General features: G+C 36.5%; 1 protein-coding gene across 1 annotated transcript; it reads right to left on the bottom strand.

Annotated features, from left to right (window-relative positions):
• Positions 1–1,382: 1,382 nt before the first annotated feature.
• On the bottom strand, positions 1,383–19,724 carry colq (collagen like tail subunit of asymmetric acetylcholinesterase). Its single transcript, XM_039694548.2, has 17 exons — positions 18,992–19,724; positions 17,344–17,453; positions 17,004–17,114; positions 14,286–14,330; positions 11,334–11,360; positions 9,566–9,637; positions 8,668–8,730; positions 8,538–8,564; positions 8,351–8,395; positions 8,235–8,270; positions 7,400–7,480; positions 7,216–7,312; positions 6,169–6,305; positions 5,917–6,036; positions 4,923–5,049; positions 3,465–3,567; positions 1,383–2,840 (listed from the first exon to the last, which is right to left on the bottom strand). Exons 1-17 carry the CDS (start codon positions 19,080–19,082, stop codon positions 2,771–2,773), a joined length of 1,362 nt encoding a protein of 453 aa, XP_039550482.2. The 5' UTR covers positions 19,083–19,724; the 3' UTR covers positions 1,383–2,770.
• Between the last annotated feature and the right edge of the window lie 23 nt (positions 19,725–19,747).

The following is a 19,747-nucleotide window of genomic DNA, read 5'->3' on the forward strand; positions in this document are numbered from 1 at the left end:
CATATTTAAGATAAGAAGATGAATGGGTCCAATATAAAGGTCAGCGGTAAGTTAGCTTTTCAAGCTTTATTTCAACATGATTACAGGACAGTATCAAACATGTTTTATAATATTGAGAACATCTTTCAAATTACACTAGGACAAAACATTCAGTCTCTTTTGTATGTTCGTTGTGCAATATATATCATCTTTTCTCAGTTTGTACAAACACAGTATGAGGATAACAGTCAGTTATAAGCTTAATGCACTTCAACTCCAAAAACGCCTCCCTGTCATAGGCCGTCAATGTATCGAAATGTGGCAATCCTGCTCTTTTTAACAAGAGTATACGATGAACATGCAGTTGCACCGGAATAACACATTCAAGACACTTATTTCCATATTATATCCATAATATTTTACATGAAATCTACAGATAAGTCAGGAATATCACCGCAGAAATGTAAGCAAAGAGGTTCCTGTAGCAAATGCATCATATAGCTTATGGAAAACTGGCTTAGAGTTGATCAAAAAAAGTAACATAACTCAAAGGTACTTAAGCAAAGTTTCACTGAATATAACAGTAAGTAAGTGCTGTATGCTACACCTCGGGTCCTGTAATCACAAAGGCTAAAGCACAATGTATATGCTGAGGTATATTCAGACTGGACTTTGGCACTGGGTATGAATCAATTTAAAGCCTTTGGAACGACATAAACAGTCCAGCCTTAATCCAACAGTCTTTAGCCTGAATAGCAGCAAAATGCTACTCCTGCAATAGTAGACAGTACAAAATGTTCAATAACAGCTGTAGAGCCTTCACATACTGAATGGTTTTCCCAACATAATCTCATGGCAATTCATAACTATTTTACATTCGGCAAATTGGTAGCTAATTCGTATGAATTTTTATGTACCATTTCTACATTTCTTCAGACGCTCCATTGACAGTAGGTTTTGGTTCGAATTTATTCAAAATAAATCGCTGGATCATAAAATAGTTACTTTTTCTCATGAGATTGGGTTGGTTTTTCAACCCTAATTTAAGATCTGTAGACTCATAACCCTAATAAACAAACCGTATTTGCTTTACTTCAAGACTGCAAGCTCTTGAAGCGCAAGACAACAGCGTGGAACTAGGCTAAACTGTGGAATATGTGCACCTTACTCCACACATGGAGGTGGAAAGGTTCTGGATATTTTTAAGTGGTTTCCTGAGATATGATGGAAATGTTAGACTAAGTGTGACCCAGCAAGACATACTGAGAGCCTGGAAAGGAGGGTATTCTGACCTTAAACATCTGTAATAAAGTATTGTCAATCAGTAGTATTGTAGTATTATTGTGGTTACTGCTGAAGTACATTCATACAGCCTTTTTTAGATTCAATTTTTAGCCAGGGTCCAAAAATAACACCTGCCATGCGCCAACGGGAGTAAAATGTGAATTTGGTGAGAAAGTAAATGGATTTACTGGCCATTTGGGTCAATACAACAATGGTTTAAATTGCATGAAACCACTAAAGCGAGAGTATAAATGGTATATGAGAGGTAATGTTTCACATTAGGGTGAGTAAAATGGTGGCAAATCCAACAAAAACGTAGCTTTTTTCAACAATAATTTCAAGTCTATCATTTCGTAGGAGTGCGAGACAGTGTTTCTTGAACAGCGTGAACTGTGAAGTCGGATTCGAGAACAAACTCTGTAAAAATATACGGTTTATATTATAGTAAAGTTCCCAAAGTGCCCTTAAAGTGTGCAAAAACACATTTTTGAAATTCGCCAGTTCTTTTTATGGAGTGATGGAGTGATTTGCTCGGAGACCAAATCGGTGAATCGTTCAGAGATGTTACTGAGTTTAAAAGCAACTCCCTCACTGAACCGTGAATCATTTTTTTGGTTATGTTCGATTGAAATCGAAGCGTGTACTGAAAGCCAAAGTCAGATGCATGCAATGAACTAAAGCACTTCTGAACTTTATAGCCATTCTGACATTTGTCAATTACAAAGTAATTTGGCTTTTAGCTAAATATAATTTTTGTGAGCCCACTTTTTTTTTTATATATATCTGGAACCTTAAATTTTCTACATTTCTTTTCAATATACCCGCTGTTGAGCTGTATGGCAACAGGTTAATTTTGGACCCAGTATGCAAAGCTGTACTGATCCTAATGTACATCAGAGTTAAATTATTAGGATTCTTCCAGGGCCAAGCAGCAGTTTGGTCTAAGCCTACATAATATTACAATTAAAGATATGAGCTTTGACTCATTTACATGCCTCGGTAATGATCTCTGCTGACACGTCTACTGCAATCTCAGCCTCATGCTAAATACTATAGTAACAATGTCACATTGCATTCCACATACAGAGCACCCTGTGTAAGGGAAGGTGGGATGGACCAGGAGAAAATGTCTTTCCTCTGAAACAGTACTACAGTACTTTGAGGTATTGAGGAGTCTTTTACCCATCTCCAAGGGCACCCAACTCGCTTCATTCCTCTTGCCAACCACACTGGCCAAATGTCGAGCCAGGGCTGGGCAGCAGGCAGCAGAGGCTGAATGAACGGATATTGGTGTCTGAAGTACTGTTAAGAGCAGAACCGTGGCTTTCCTTTCCCGAGTGAGCTACGTGGCCTCAGAGCATCATGTCAAGAAAGAGTTCAGCTAATGTGTTTGTGATAATTCCCTCAATGATTTCTACTCTCAGTTTATCTGCTGAATCTATGGTGTTCAGTGTCGTTGTTTATATGGATCTCGCCAGCTGAATTGAGACACTGCTTTCTCGTGTCCTCATGTGAAATACTTGCAGTTTGTCGAGTCAATGAAACAGTCAGCTGTGCATTTGAGATGTCCATAAGATCTGTGGAGAGAAAGATGGACATTATTATTGTTTGGACATTTTGTCAAATATTATAGTCTGCTTTTTCAAGGACCATGGGGTGTTCCTTTATTTTTGTATGGGTTTTTATTCTAAACAAAATTATTTAAAAAATTTACTTTAATATAAAATTGTGATTGAGGAAAAAAATAATATATTAATATTCAATAAATTGTCTTTAACTACTATGTACTAACCATTGCCTTACAAGTAATGCAAGTAAAGTAATTAGATTACTTTTTCCAAGTTACTAGTAAAGCAACACATTGCTTTTTTTTTAAAGTTACTTATTCAAATAAGTAACGAAAGTTACTGTTTCCCCATTTATTGACTGACACCTCTCCTCTAGTTCTAGACTAAACGTGAACATCCATTGTCTCATCTCACTTGCGCAAAAACAGATTCAGTATTCCTCAAAATGAACAAAAAGCACAAACCTATAATAATTAGATATGTTAAATAACACACATTTACTTTGCTGCTGACCTTTGATGGGACCAATAAATTAAATTATAATTGTAGATTTTGTGTTCATCCGTACTCTTACATGTTCAATGGGATTTTAGCCTTTTTGAACTTTTATTATATTGGCTTGATATGTCTTACCCAGGCAAAAAGGATCTGCAAGTGTGAAAGCCGAAATCCTTTCTGTCACACTCTTCTGCCGCTTCATAGCGATATCCATCCCCACAATATGCAAATTTGCACTCTGGGAAAGAGGGAAAGAAAGAATGAGATACGTACACTGTAAAAATGTACAGTAAAAAACAACAACATTTCTATAAAAAAAATAAGATTTACAGTAAAAAACAACAACATTTCTATAACTGAAAAAAATTGTAGACCAAAGGACAAATCTGTATCAAGCGGCAACATTCTAATCTGAAAAATCCTACCCGGAAGTGCGAAAAACTGCAATACATCTAAAATCCGCTAGAGGGAGGTCCCAAAAGGGAGCTAATATCCATAGACCCCATGTTAAAATGTCCGTTTTCACAGCATAAATTCATATGTTTACAGTTTGGTCCCATGGACTTTTATTGTATTTTTCGATGTTCCGCGTGCCTGACAACTGTGAGGGAGTGATTTTTTTTCTAACTCGTTAGTTTAGATCATATTTAGATATAAAATATATGACAAATAAGGGCGGTTAACTTTGATTGACAGCTGATAACGGGCTGCGCCGAGTGAATTTGACGTCTCGGCCATGATCTGACACATCACATGATACCACCTCTGTATCCTTTCTGAACATTTGTATTTTGTATTTCCCAAGATTTTCCAGTATGGCGCCGCCCATACCCCCCATAAACAGCCTCAAACCCGTTCTTCAGAAAGTCTATGGGTGACGTCACAGAGGCTTTGTCCTTATTTTTTACAGTCTATGATCTGTTTGCAACCTTTAAAATATACAGACAACTACCATAACAACTATCACACGTTGTGTGTTCATCACAAGTAGCTTTTCCACAAGCTGAGGGAAATACTAGTATATAGAAGATGTCATTCACACAAATATGAAACACCATCATGGTTTTTTAAGTTAAGTGTTCAAGTAATTTATCTTTTAACCACGTTATTTTACAAATTGCGATATTTCTTTTTACAGTGAGAGAAAAATGTACAATCTGTCTGTAATAAACGCAAACATACCAACTGTACATTATCCATCTTTTTACACGGCACACAAAATAAATAGAATAAATGATTATTAAATGAGAACCCAGAGACCACAGAGTGACACGAGTGATAGCACAGCCGTGTATGAAATCGGATGCCAGGGACAACAGCCAGTTGTGCAGTTAAGAGGTCCTTGTACTAAAATATTTGACCGCAGAATGCAGTGATCGACCAATCAAAATGTAGTATTCCAGAGCGCCATGTAATGAATTATGAGAGCATTTGTTTGGGTGACTACTGAATGAAGGTGTTATGCTCAGCTTGCTATACAAGACCCGATTATTCCTGCATTCCCATTTTAGAACTCACTCTCATACTAAACCGCATTACAGTACATACTGTAAGCTGCCAGCAGGAACTCCGCTGTTTCAACCAGATACTTACTGACACAGCCATCTGTGACCACCTTATTTCCGTCATCACACTCCTCTCCGTTCTCCACTTGCACAATGCTGTCTCCACAGAAACCGTCCTGGTCGGGATCCCGCTCCATCGACTGGAACGGCGTTAACTGGAATGAAAGAGTCTCATTATTAAAGTGTGTAAAACTACACTGTAAAAAAAAAAAATTTTCAAGATTTGTTATCACAACATTTTTTCTTTTGTCAAATCAACTTAAATAATTAATTTAGTTGAGATAAATTATTATTTTGAGTTTCTGATGATTAAATCAATCTTCGTTGTATTAACTCACCTTTTCCAGTTCAATCAACAAAATTTTAAGGCAACCAGGTTACTTACTTTAAGTTGAACCAACAATATTTTTTATAGTGTATTAAAGTGCCCCTATTACTGTAAAAAAATATTAATGGTTTAACTTAAAAAAGTAAGTAACCTGGTTGCCTTAAAATTTTAAGTTCATTGAACTGGAAAAAGTGAGTTAATACAATGAAGGAGAATGATTTAATCATCAGAAACTCAAAATTATATGTTATCTGAACTAAATGAATTATTTAAGTTGATTTGACAAAAGAAAAAATGTTGTGATAACTACACTGTAAAAAATATTGTTGGTTTAACTTAAAAAAGTAAGTAACCATGGGTTACCTTAAAATTTTAAGTTGACTGAACTGGAAAAAGTGAGTTAATACAATGAAGGAGATTAATTTAATCATCGGAAACTCAAAATATTAAGTTATCTCAACTAAACAAATTATTATAAAGTCGATTTGACAAAAGAAAATATGTTGTGATAACAAATCTTGAAAATATTTTTTTAAAGGTACCTAATTTTGTTTTGAAGGTCTCCTACAATAGGTTTACATGCATCCAAGGTCAAAAAACATAATATCCATTACAGGAGCATCTCTTTTCTCAGTGTCAATAATAGGGCAACTACTACCCATTTATAACTTGGATTTTGTTTATTGATGGGCACCTGAATTGGCATCCAGCCATCGGTATCTTTAAAGTAAAGTGACCTCTGATCTTTACGGAACGCCAAAGCGTTGTCGGTCTGAAGGCGGTTCAGCTCCTGTTCGTTATTCACCACAAATATCTGCAACAGACATTAAATGTCATCAAATGTCTGAACGTTGGACTGGGAATCCAGCGAGGATCCAGTGAGGCGCACAAATATCTGGTAATATTCAGGCTTAATTTGTAAAGCGTGCCTGCACTGGTGGCTTACCGCTGGCACTCTGGGATAGATGCCCCGGTGCAAGTGCTGGTCAAAGGAGGGGTTGACACTCGAGGGGCTACTGCATCCGCAGCGGCCTGGGCTGCCGGATTGTCCCTTCTCTCCTTTCTGTCCTACCATGTAGAGTCCTAGAGGAGAGATAAACAACAGAAATGTCCCTCCGTGTGATGCAAAAGTAATGGAGTGATTTTAAGAGCTACTAAACCTGGCCCTCGTCTATCATGAAGAGTAAGCAATTGAGTTAATATGCACAGAAACCAAAACAAGACAGCAGCTGTGCTGTGAATAAAGTGATGACATAATGTTTGTGATTCTACACGAAGCTTGGCCGCTCCGGCCATCAGTTAAGGGCATGATGTCATGGCTTCAGTCACCTTCAGGGCTTCTGTTTCAGTCGGAGATCAGGTTCCTTCTAAAGATAAATAGACCAGCGGTGGGATTTCCTAAGGTGATTTAAGATCATGTGCTTCACCGTCTGCACATGGCCATGGCTAATGCTACAATATCATCATGTGATCCTCAAACTAACAACTCAGAAGATGTAGCATACAGTAAAAAATAAATATATAAATAACATAATTAGGAAATGTTTGTAAAAAGTACCATCAATCATACAACACACTACTATTTAAAGATTTGGAGTCTTTTTGGAGGATTTTGGAGGATATATTTAACTGATCAAAAGTGACAGAAAAGACTTTTAGTAAAAATATTTCAAATAAATGCTGTGGTTTTGAACTTCCTATTCATCAAATAATACTGAAATAAATAAATAAATAAATAAAAGTATCACCGCTTCCACAACATTAAACCGAACTGTTTTCAAAATTCAGCTTTGCCATCATAGGAACAAATTACATTTATATGTGTTTTTGATTAAATAAAATGCAGCCTTCAAAAACATTGCACCATAATAAAAAAAGAAAAAGAAAAATTTTACCAACCCCACACTTTTGAATGATACTGTAATTTTTCTAAAATTTTCATGTAATTGCCCTAGGGAAGTTTCCATCTGATACTTGTATGTAAATATAATACCTGAGGCGGGCAAACCAGGAGGGCCAGGGTGACCAGAGACCCCCGGAGGGCCTGCAGGTCCCATGGGGCCAATTGCACCAGTGTCACCTTTTGAGCCCTGCATGACAAATCAATGATAATGTCAATTTTTTCCAAATGCTTTTGCTTTGTTATAATGTTGCTATTATGTGTAAGGATGGATCACCTGCTTTCCCCTTTTTCCTGGGCGGCCAGTGGGTCCCCTGTTACCTGAGCTTCCAGGTTCTCCTTTTGGGCCCATTTCACCCTGAGAAAGAATTTTAAAATGACATATAATAACCCTTCCCCAATCCTAACCCTAACCCTATATTACTGTATATAAGTATATACTGTATATATACTTCAGAAAAGTTTGATTAAATGACTCTAATCACATGGATTAGTTTTACTATCACTTAATGAACTTTTTGAGGCATCAAAGTGTTAATTGCGCAGGCTGTCAATGGAGGAACAGAAATCATTCAGATCTTATTAAAATATTTTCATTTGCGTTTCAAAGATAATTGAAAGTCGTACAGGTTTGGAATGACATGAGGGTGAGTAATTAATAAAACCTTTTTTGTTCATTTTTGGGTGAACAGTCCCTTTAACTTTATTTAACTACGCTAGTTAACATGAACTAACAGTGAAAAGTACTTTTTGCATGTAATAATTTTAGTTAATGTTAATATCAACATTTACTAATACATTATTAAAATCAAAAGTACTAAGTGGTATTTGATTAATTAGCATTAACAAAGATGCAGTAAATAAATACTGTAACATTTGTATTGCTCATTGTTATTGTTAATGTTAGTTAATGCATTATCTAATGTTATCTAATGGGACCTTATTGTTACCAATACAATTAGACCACTGCATTATTATAAATAGTACTAACTGTACCATAACCTTATAAAATATATTATGTAACACAGCATATACAGTTAACCAGTATCACCTCCTCTAGCATAATCCTGTAATAATATAAAAGGCTAAAAACGTAGTAATATTTTCAGCACCTTTTGCCCAAGCATTCCAGGAAGACCAATTGATCCCTGAGACAGAGAAAGAAAAATGAATTATAGTTTAGACCGATTCAAACTTGTATTGCAACACAAGTACTTTGGTAACTTACCTTGTCACCCTTTAAGCCAATTTCACCTCTGAAACCTTGTGAGCCCTAGCAGGACAACATCAAAACCCCAGTGACATTAAATCATTTACATTAACAAGATAAAAAGGGTCATTTAATGGACAACAGGGAAAAAGGTGAAAGAATGAATCGACTGATGAATTATAGTGGGTTCAGAGAGGTAACTCACTTTTTCTCCCTTATGTCCAGGGAAGCCCTGCAGGAAGAAATGAACATTAACACACAGAGCACATTATTCTGTGTCCATATGACAAGGCATTATGACTATAGCAATACTAATTCAGGACTTGGGTCCAGACCTTGGGTCCAATTGGTCCTCTTGCCCCTGGCATGCCCATCAGGCCAGGGTCACCTTTCTCCCCCTGTTAAAACACATACAGTAGTAGTTACTGTACACTAAAGCATTCACTGCAAATGTGTCACAAGGGTTTGGTCACACTGGCAAAACTCGAACACATTTAGTTAAACAACCAGGAATCAGAGGAGCAGAACTGAGGACATCATCGACAAATACAACACAGGAAACACTGGGGTGTAAAAACACAAACAGGAGAACTAGATAACAGGTGCAAACAAAGGGGAACCAAAAGAACTCCAAAAGGACTAAAGAGCTAGAAACAGGAAACAATACAAAATAAAAGTCCAGAAACACAAAACACACAGGGAAACTTAATGCTTATCTCAGAAAGGAGTGTTAAAATGATCTTAATGCAATTGATCTTTCTATTCATCCAAGAATTAACAAAAAGATTATGTAGCGCAAATGTTTTTAACAATCTTTTATCGTTTTAAATGCTATCTGCTAAAAATCCAGCTTTACCATCACAGGAATAAATTTGATTTTTTACAAAATTATAGTAATATTTCACAATGTTACTGTTAACCGTATTTACGATCAAATAAATGCAAGCCTTGATGAGCATAAGATACTTTTTTAAGACATAAAAGAACGTCACTGGCCCCAAATCTTTGAATGTTAATTTACAGTATGACAAGCATAAAACAGTTTTATGAAAAACATATTGCAGACATACAGTATGTAGGTGAAGAAATGTTTTGGATTCTACAGTATTTACAGAGATACAGATTATTTGATTTTTTCATCCAGACAAATGTGAATCTACTTCAAGTTAGTTCCTGGCCTCTGTAAAGAGAAGCAGCAGGAATAGTGTTCACGGGATGGAATGAATTACTCACTTTAGGCCCAGTTGGTCCTTGCCATCCGCTTGATCCCTGTCGCCCTGGGAGACCAGGAGGGCCAGTGCGCCCCTGTAACACATACAAGCTATGAATCTAGCACACAAAGCTAAACATTTAAAGGTACTATAAAAAAAATTAAAACATTTAGCGACGTAGATGCAATGTACAACACAGCGTCCGACATGATGCGATTCAGCTGAAGTATTTGAATTTGTTCTAGACTAGACTTCAAGTTTACATTCCCGTCTGCGCGCGCGCAGTTGTTGGGAGCAGTTTTGTATCTACGTCACGACGAAACAGCTAATGACTCATTTCAAAAACAATTCATTTCATAGACCCAGAGTCGACTCTCACTTTTGAAAGACAATAACTTTATATACGGTGAACTTTCAGATATAAATCTTTGCAGAATGTTTTCATTCCCTTAGAGCTATATTCCACACTACACAAATCAAAAATCCATGATAGGTGCTCTTTAAATAGACTTTATTAACTCTTTCCCTGTCATCTTCACGTGTTTTCAATGTTATATGGTAGGGGGCGCTATTACACATCTGAAATAGTACAGATTCTCCTGATCAAAAAACATATGAAGAAGAAGCAGAAACAAGCGATATCATATGTATGAGCAGATGCATATTTAAAATAACGCGATCATCATAATTATCATCAAATAAATTACGTATAAACAGCACATAAATCAAAACTGCCTAATGTTACTGAATGAAATGTCGACCCAGGGCGAGCTATAGGGACTGTGCAAAGCATTAGGAGAGTTAATGGACTCGATCGACTCAATCTATGTTTTGATCATCATTCTGAATCCGATCTGAATGTAACAGTTGGTCTTCGCAAAAACGGTTGTTAACGATAACAACACTGATACAGTATATCAGAAATGTAATTGAGGCAGGCATATGTCCAAATGCAAAGAACACAAACGTAATGGAATATTTACGATTCTATTGAGTATTATCTAGGTGTTATGACTTATGTTCCTTAACACCTAAAGATGATTGGCTCTTAAAACACAGAGCAATAAGGACAAGGTGAGGACAATGTGTCTTCTGAGTGCTCTGAGGGACAAAACAGCCATCAGGAGGGAGAGAGAGAGAGAGAGAGAGAGAGAGAGAGAGAGAGAGAGAGAGAGAGAGAGAGAGAGAGAGAGAGAGAGAGAGAGAGAGAGAGAGAGAGAGAGAGAGAGAGAGAGAGAGCAAACTAAACCAAACCCCATCAGTCTCCTGGCTTTAATTAAATTATGTGCTAAGGGCAGGAGCCAGGAATTGTGGGAGAGGGAATGATTTATTGGGCTGCCCCAGCACTAAGCGAAATTACTATGCAATGCTGCAAAGCTTCCTACAGTACTGTAATCTCAGTGCCTGCCTAGAGTAAAACAATGCACCAGCACACCCAGAAACCTGCGCAGTGGTTTAGTGGCTTCTCAGTTTACCCGCAGTAGGTATTACTGACTCTAGTCCCAAATGCCTTCCAGGAAACCACACAAGCCACAAATCACATTGTGGGATAGGTGCCATGGGGATGTTCTATTGTGGATTGAACCTAAGCGTCCCCTGATGTTTAGGCACTCCGCTGCTTATACATACAGAAGATTGTGTGGAAACATGTGATCTGCGTATCTGTGTCAAGGTTGCGCTTGCTTTGAATTCCAACCAGCTGCAGTTGTTAAAGTCTATGTGTGTGTGCATCTCTCATTTATTGTTCTTTAAGCAAATCCACTTGGAATGTAGAGGACATTAAGTCTCACCTTTTGTCCAGGTCTTCCAATTTCACCCTGGCAACACAGAGGAAGGGAGGAGGAAATAAGAACAGAGTCAGTCCATCAGTGTGTTACACAATATATACAGTCTTGTTCTAATTGACTTAAAGGAATAGTTCTGTCATCATTTAATCGGCAATTGTAAACCCTTATTTCTTCTTTGGAACCCAAAATTTGACATTTTAAAGGGATATCTCACCCAAAAAAGAAAATTCTGCTGTGTAAAATGAGAATGAACCCAATTGTTTTTTTTTTGCAGAAGCTCAAATGTGCCATATAACACGAGAATGAACCTCATTGGTTCTTGCAGAAGCTCAAATGTGCCATATAACACGAGAATGAACCTCATTGGTTCTTGCAGAAGCTCAAATGTGCCATATAACACGAGAATGAACCTCATTGGTTCTTGTAGAAGCTCAAATGTGCCATATAACATGAGAATGAACCTCATTGGTTCTTGTAAAAGCTCAAATGTGCCATTTAACATGAGAATGAACCTCATTGGTTCTTGTAGAAGCTCAAATGTGCCATATAACACGAGAATGAACCTCATTGGTTCTTGTAGAAGCTCAAATGTGCCATATAACATGAGAATGAACCTCATTGGTTCTTGCAGAAGCTCAAATGTGCCATATAACATGAGAATGAACCTCATTGGTTCTTGCAGAAGCTCAAATGTGCCATATAACATGAGAATGAACCTCATTGGTTCTTGTAAAAGCTCAAATGTGCCATTTAACATGAGAATGAACCTCATTGGTTCTTGCAGAAGCTCAAATGTGCTGCCTAACACGAGAATGAACCTCATTGGTTCTTGCAGAAGCTCAAACGTGCTGCCTAACACGAGAATGAAACACATTGGTTCTTGCACATCAAGCGAACATGCTTGAGCTTCTGTTTACCCCCAAGTAATGTGTGTGTTGATGAATGTTTAAATTTCAATAAAAGCCTAAATTCAATATGTTCAAATAAGCAAACGAGTCTCTTCAGAAAATTTGGACTAAACTACTAAATTCACATTGATTAGTTTTATGATCTGTTTATGAACTTTTTGAAGCGTCAAAGTGGTAGTTGGGCGTCAGTTGCGCGGTGGTTCATGTAGGTTGTCTACAAATCAGAAGGTTGGTGGTTCAATCCTCAGTTCCACCTGACCAAGTGTCGAGGTGTCCATGAGAAAGACACCTATCACCAGCAGCTTCTGACGAGCTGGCTGGCTCCTTGCATGGCAGACATCTCCGTCGGTGAGTGAATGTGAGGCAATATGTAAAGTGCTTTGGTGGCCATTGGGCCTGTGAAAGCTCTATATAAATGCAGTCTATTTACCATTCAGTTGCGTAGCTGTGAATGGAGGGACATGCAGAAAGCGCTCAGATTTCATCAAAAAGTTATTTATTTGTGCTACCAAGATGAATGAAAGTCTTACGGGTTTAAAATGACATGAGGGTGAGTAATTAATGACAGAATATTCATTTTTAGGTGAACAAACCCTTTAAAGAATGCAAATCATTGGGTCCAAAACAACACTGGACTACATTAGATTCATTGTACAGAAAACATTAAGACATTTTTCAAAATATCTTTTTAAGTGTTCCTCAGAAGTAAGAAGGTAATAAAGGTTTGGAGTGACATGAGAATGACATAAGAATGAACTGTCCTTTTAAACACAGATGACGGGTTTTGCCATGTGAATTAAAGGAATCCACAAGGTTGCCATTAACAGCATCTGTGGCATGATGATATTTACCACATAAAATTATTCAGTTACACTTTATTTTTTAGATGTCCGTGTTACAGTGTGATTATACATGTAAATATTGAGTAATAAAAATTAGATACATGTACTTATAAAGCTACATGTACTTAGAATCAGGATGTGGTTTAGGTTAGTTTCATGTAATTCACAATTTACTGTAAGAACTACATGTAACATGTAACAAGGACATCGTAAAATAAAGTGTTACCAATTATTTCTGGCCCATCCCTCAGTTTGTAAAACAAGTGTTTGTAATCTACTTGCAATAGAAGTCTATACGGGGCAAGGCATAAATGTTAATGGTAAAAAAAACAAAAAAAAACATATCCACAAAACTTAAATATTTTAGGTGTTAAAATAGAGAATTTGCTTACAAACATTGTCAGTACAAAGTTATCCATTTTTTTAAACTCCTGTCATGCATGTTAATTCTGTAATCCTAGATGTGTGATTTTTGTTCATTTTTTAAAACTAAAGAGAAATTATTGTTTATTATAGTAATTGACAGAATGTTGATGCTGTCGTTAAAATTTTTTTTTGTTGGAACATATAAACAATAATAATAATTAGGGCTGTGAAATGATTAATCGTGATTAATCACATCCAAAAGAAACGTTTGTGTTTACATAATATATGTGTGTGTAGTGTGTATTGTTATTTTGTATATATAAATACACACATACTCATGTATCTATTTAAGAAAATTGTTTATTAATATATCAAATATTTATATTTATGTATAATATTAATTTTGTATAAATATATATAAAGTATATACATGCAAATATTTCTTAAATGTATACATGCATGTGTGTGTATTTATATATACAAAATAATTATACACACTAAACACACATATATTATGTAAATAAAAACTTTTATTTTGGATGCGATTAATCGTTTCACAGCCCAAATAATAATAAGACATAGTATATATTAAAGTATGAGTAATATAAGTAACATAAGACAGTAATTAATAATTAGTAAATAGGTTTCAGGGTAGGTTCAGGGTTAGTACCTAGTTATTAGCCAATTATTATAATCAATAAAAATACATAATATGTATTATGCTATAAAGGACTGTAAAATAAAGTGGTACCATAATAATATCTTATTTGTTTCCACTGGTTTCTCACTGGATCACTTAGATGTACTGTATACAGTATTTACACAAGTAAGTGTCGTACCTTATCTCCCTTTGGTCCCTTTGGTCCTGGCAGTCCAGAAGGACCCTGATCATAACACAGACAATGCAAAACTTTATAGAAAACCTCTTACAATTTCAGGTAATATCACAGTCTAAAGCCAAAGTATCTATAAGTATCTATTGACCAAGTCTTCCTGGCCGACAATCACAACAATAATATTCACCACATAATTGAAAACCTATGACAGGGATCAAACTCTTTTCAGAGTGAACTTGCAAGGAAGGGGTGAACTCTCTCTGGGGGCTTCGAGTGCCTGTGTGTCTCTCTTGGGGTTGTTTCTAAGAATGGCACGATGGAGCAGAGACTGGCAATGGAAAAAGGTCTATTTCCATCTGCTCTAAATGTGGAGCGTTAATGGCCTGCTGTGTCGTGGGGGGCCAAACTGGTCACATCCGTGTCACTACAGAAAGACGTCTGGGGAACTCACACGGGTCTCACTTGAGTAGAGGGTTATGAAGGCTAATTACAGAGCTGGAACTGACCATTGTGACAACCCAATAATACTCGGCTTCCTTGAAGCACCTTCACCAACTATGCAACCCTCAACAATTTTGCATGTGACTGCTGTTATTACTTATGAATAAATACTTAACATTTGAGTTTGACAGAGTCTGTACTGGTAAACAAAGCTTATGTCTCATTGACATGATGCTATTTTTTATTCACATCTATTAATTTATTCAGAAATACATAAAAATGACATTGACTTGAATAGAATTTTTCTATGATGAGCAAGTTTAAACATTTTTCTATTAAAATTCATAAAGAAACAAAAGTCACGCTGATACAACTGTCCTGAGTATCTGTAAGGTTTTATTTGGGGTTATTATGTTTATACGACAACAATGTACTGAAAACGGATTTTTTTTTTCTTGTTACAACAATCCCTGTTCAAATGGGTCTGAAACGCTAAAAACGACTAAAACGCTGTATTGTGCTGCCAGGCCAGTATTTGGCAATGTCATTTTGTCACTTTTAAAATAAAGACTACGTGCCTGCGTACATACACACCAAATACACTGAACACGTAATACACATGAGCATACCGTCACTGTTTCCACAGATTTTGTACTTTACACAGAGATGATAACGGTATCGTTTTGAAACCCCTTTTCAAAAGTCTGCATTTTGAGGCCCCCAAAGTGCCATTGACATGTAAACGAACAGCCAAAATGAAAAGTTTTAAAAAAAACTGTTGTAAACAGTGTGTAAATAGTGCTTAAAGGAGAACTCTGGCACAAAATGAGCCTTTGGTCTAATAAAACATCTGTACCTAGTCAATCGTTCTCTGAGATTTGTTTACATGATAATCGAATGTAAAGAGTTTTATCTCTAAAAACTGTTTAGATTGTAAACTACTATATGGGGGCATTTAATAAGTAAAAAAAAAAATCGCTAGTTTATACCACTAACAAGGCTCAAAATAGCCCCACACTATCACAGTAACATAATGAGGGTCCATACATGCAAAACGAAGCATTGAGAACTTTGTAAGTGTACAGACCGTTTAATAAGAAGATACTTTATAAAGACACTTCATGTCTTTACACTTCACACTTCGTGTATGCAGACAGGAGCCATCTTGGAAAATAGTCTCGATAAGTCGATCCCCGATCACCGCTCATACAGTTCAGAAGTTCACTGAACTTCATACAGTTCAGCTCACTCAGCACGACGTTCGTGGTTTGACTTATTGTGACTGTTTTCCAAGATGGCTGCTGTCTGTATACACAAAGTGAAGTGTCTTTATAAAGTATCTTCTTATTAAACGGTCTGTACACTTACAAAGTTCTCAATGCTTCGTTTTGTATGTATAGACCCTCATTATGTTACTGTGATAGTGTGGGGCTATTTTGAGCCTTGTTAGTGGTATAAACTAGCGATTTCTTTTTACATACTAAATGCCCCCATTACCAGCGTTATACGCTAAACAGTTTTTAGAGATAAAACTCTTTACATTCGATTATCATGAAAACAAATCTCAGAGAACGGTCGACTAGGTACCGATGGTTCATTTTGCGCCCGAGTTCTCCTTTAAGTTTGATTTTCCCTGTTCCTGTTTGCCTGAGTTCTCATTTAATATTTGTTGTCATGGTTACGAATTGCTTTGTGCACCCGTTTCTTGTTTAGTTTGTTTTCTCCTGTGTTTTTAAGCCCTCAGTTTAGTTGGGCTCATTGTCCAGTATTATCTTTGCTTTGGTTTTCTCCTGTGGAGTGTTTTCATGACATAAAGATCAATTGAGAATTAAGAATGTATGATTTTCTTAGACAAAAATATATATTTTTATAAATATATATTCAATATCTAAAAATATATTGAAAATAATAGCAAATTTCTGTTCACCAATTAGACAAAAAAGCAACATGGTGTGACCAACAATAATATTTATATTCATGATACTTGATATGATAGTTACAACACATGACATCCAATTAGAATCAAGGACTGGAATTTTTTTTTTTTTCAAAACTAAAACCAATATTTTAGGAATCTTGTATACCCTCATAAGCTCTTGTACACAGTGTTTGCCATTCAAACAGTGTAAAAATCAAACTAGCCTTCAAACAACAACAGATTTTCGCTGATTTGAGTTGATTACAGTCACAGTTTTATTTAAAATCTGTGACCAAAAAACGTACTCTATGTGAATGCACATGGTTTCGTCCTCAACATTACATCACATTTGAAGCACATACCTGAGGGCCAGGAGGTCCTGCTGGTCCTGGAGGCCCTGGGGAACATATGTGGGTTGTGGGATTGTGCTTCTCTTCTGAGTTCACCTCTTTTGGTGTAACACCAGTCTCAGTCTATAAAACAAGTCACGTAAAATAACACCTGAGAAATATGATATGAACTGTACAGTCTTCAGTGGTAATCACAAACCTCTTTTGACCTTTATTTGCATTTATTAATCAAAGTGATGTAGACACAGCTGTTGTGGTTCTGGGGAAAAACTTAATGTATTTACTCACACCCTGAACACTTGATGTAACCCTTGACCGGTAACCTACATAAAATGCACGTGTCAGGACTCACCAGAGACCCCTGCCGCCACAGTGAAGGGGGTGGAGGGAAGAGAGGGGGCGGAGGTGGACTCAGTAAACAGCAGGGGTTGAATTTCTTTCTGGTTTCCAGCAACTGGAGATCTAGATGTGGGGAAATGAGGTTCATGAGGAACATGTCAACAGACACGTGGGACAGCGGAACAGGGTTTCAAGCCACTGCTTTGGAAAAGAGAGACTGAAACACATGACCGCTACGGTAGTCATCATGTGGACAAGAGTGTAACGAAAGGCCATTCATTCCTGAAACTACTGGATATTTAGAGATTTATCTGTAAACACACGATGCTAGAGCTTTTCTAAGAAATTAGGCATTTATGATGACTTCAACTGGTGTCAGGGTGATTTTTAGAGATTCTATTAAGTCAGTTCACATCAAGTTCACACAGTTACGTTTACATTAAATAATTTAGCAGACGCTTTTATCCAAAGCAACTTACAAATAAGGAGAATAATGGAAGCAATATGACCATTGAGAGGGAAACAGTAAACAAGTGCTGTAACAGCACAGTACACTTAATAAGGTTAAATAGAATAGTATAGAAAAGGTAAGTGCTAGTATTGATTGGTCAGGTGCACAAGAAAAAGATGTGTACTAAATAAATGCAGTTCATCCTTACTTTAATTATAAGTATATATTTATTATTATAGTTACTTTATTATTTATAAAGTATTTTCATTACTATGAAAAGGATCCACTAACATCTGAAAATTACTTGTTCTTGCCATATTGAACAGTATATGCATTGTTTTTATCAACCTAATGTCTTTTGAATATTTGTGGTTATGTATAATCAAATGGTACTTGTATATAATGCATATATAATGCAATGATATTCATACAATGATATTCATAAGTATGACTTTATTGTTGAAATACTTTCCCACATTTATTATAAATATATATATATATATATATATATATATATATATATATATATATATTATTGGTGCGCAGGTGAAAAAAAGTGACCATATATACATGTATCACAGTACATTAACATATAAATTAATATAAAGTCTTTTGAATATTTGTGGTTATGTATAATCTGTCTTTATTTAAAATAAATGGTACTTGTATACAATGCATATATAATGCAATGATATTCATACATTAAGTTTGACTTTATTGTTGAAATACTTTCCCACATTTATTATATATATATATATATATAATTGCTGTGCAGGAGAAAAAAGTGACCATTTATACATGTATCACAGTACATTAACATATAAAGTACAAAAAAATCTGTTAACTTTGCAAAAAAAAAAAAAAAACAAACAAAAAAAAAACAACCACTTGCCTAATTAAACTTTTCACTTTTGGCCGGCAAAACTGAAACCCTGCCATTTTGCCATTAGAGATAATAGCCAGAGATAATTCATTGATGCCTGTGGGGAAATTTATTGCAAAATCAGGGCAACATCTCATAACAAGCAGTGCAACCCGAGTCAAGTTATGCATATTCTGCAACTGCATATATTTAATTTGCATTAGTTAAACAAGCTTCTGTTGCTGAAAAGTCAAATTTGCATATTGTGCAAAAAAAACTTCCCTCTGAAAGAGAAAACCCCTAATATCAGCACCTACCAAACATGTGCAAAAGAGAGTGATGTCTTACCTGTTGGGAGAGGGAATATGTTCTCCACGTAAGAGAATGACGACACATAGCAAAGGAGTTGAAAATATAGTCCAAGAGAGAACAGAATCATTCTGCCGGCTGTCGTCTACCTCCAATCGCACCGAGGAGTGATCTGAGGCAGTCCCGCACTACTCCTCTCTCTCTCAAACACACACACACACACACACACACACACTAGATCCACGCCTTTAGGAGAAGTGAACGCCAGCCAATGTCTGTTGCACCTCTCCCATGTATTGGCCCTGAGCTAAATATACAGGAGGCAGCCGGTCAGCTGCCCTCTGTAGCCAATATTAGCCTGTTACTACTGCCAGCACTGCCTTTGTTTCCCCTGCCTCAAATGGACAGAGAAAACAAAACAGTATGGATAGAAATGACATTGAAGTGACAATGTGTCATGCAAGTGGTGAAGTTGAACTACAGGCATCTGTTTGTATAGAACGATAGAAAGACAAACCTGCTGGGTTTGGTTTGGTTCTCGAGATGAGAACTTAAATCTCGCATGCCAGCATGCTTCGTAGTGGAATATCACAGATGTTTTCCAGTCTACCTCGCCCTCCCTCTCTCTCTCTGTCCTTTTTGTTTTCCTCTTCAGGACTTATCGACCACCACTGCTCACAATTTATTGGCGCCTTTACTTTCCCTCAGAATTAATGACAGAGCAATTATGAAGAGGGCCGTTTAAAAGGCTGATGGGAGATGCAGTCTGTAAACGCCTGCAATCAGACAAAGTGC

Source organism: Pimephales promelas, chromosome 12 (assembly GCF_988280905.1).
Source record: "Pimephales promelas chromosome 12, fPimPro1.hap1.1, whole genome shotgun sequence".
Classification (NCBI taxonomy): Eukaryota; Metazoa; Chordata; class Actinopteri; order Cypriniformes; family Leuciscidae; genus Pimephales; species Pimephales promelas.

What these genes read in the sequence shown, in the direction of transcription:
- colq (XM_039694548.2), bottom strand. Translation starts at nt 19,082, where the DNA reads ATGATTCTGTTCTCTCTTGGACTATATTTTCAACTCCTTTGCTATGTG. An exon ending in CAGGACCTCCTGGCCCTCAG is followed by an intron (nt 14,331 to 17,003) that starts GTATGTGCTTCA and finishes TGTTATGATCAG; the next exon opens with GGTCCTTCTGGACTGCCAGG. An exon ending in TGCAGATCCTTTTTGCCTGG is followed by an intron (nt 2,841 to 3,464) that starts GTAAGACATATC and finishes TTCTCTCCACAG; the next exon opens with ATCTTATGGACATCTCAAAT.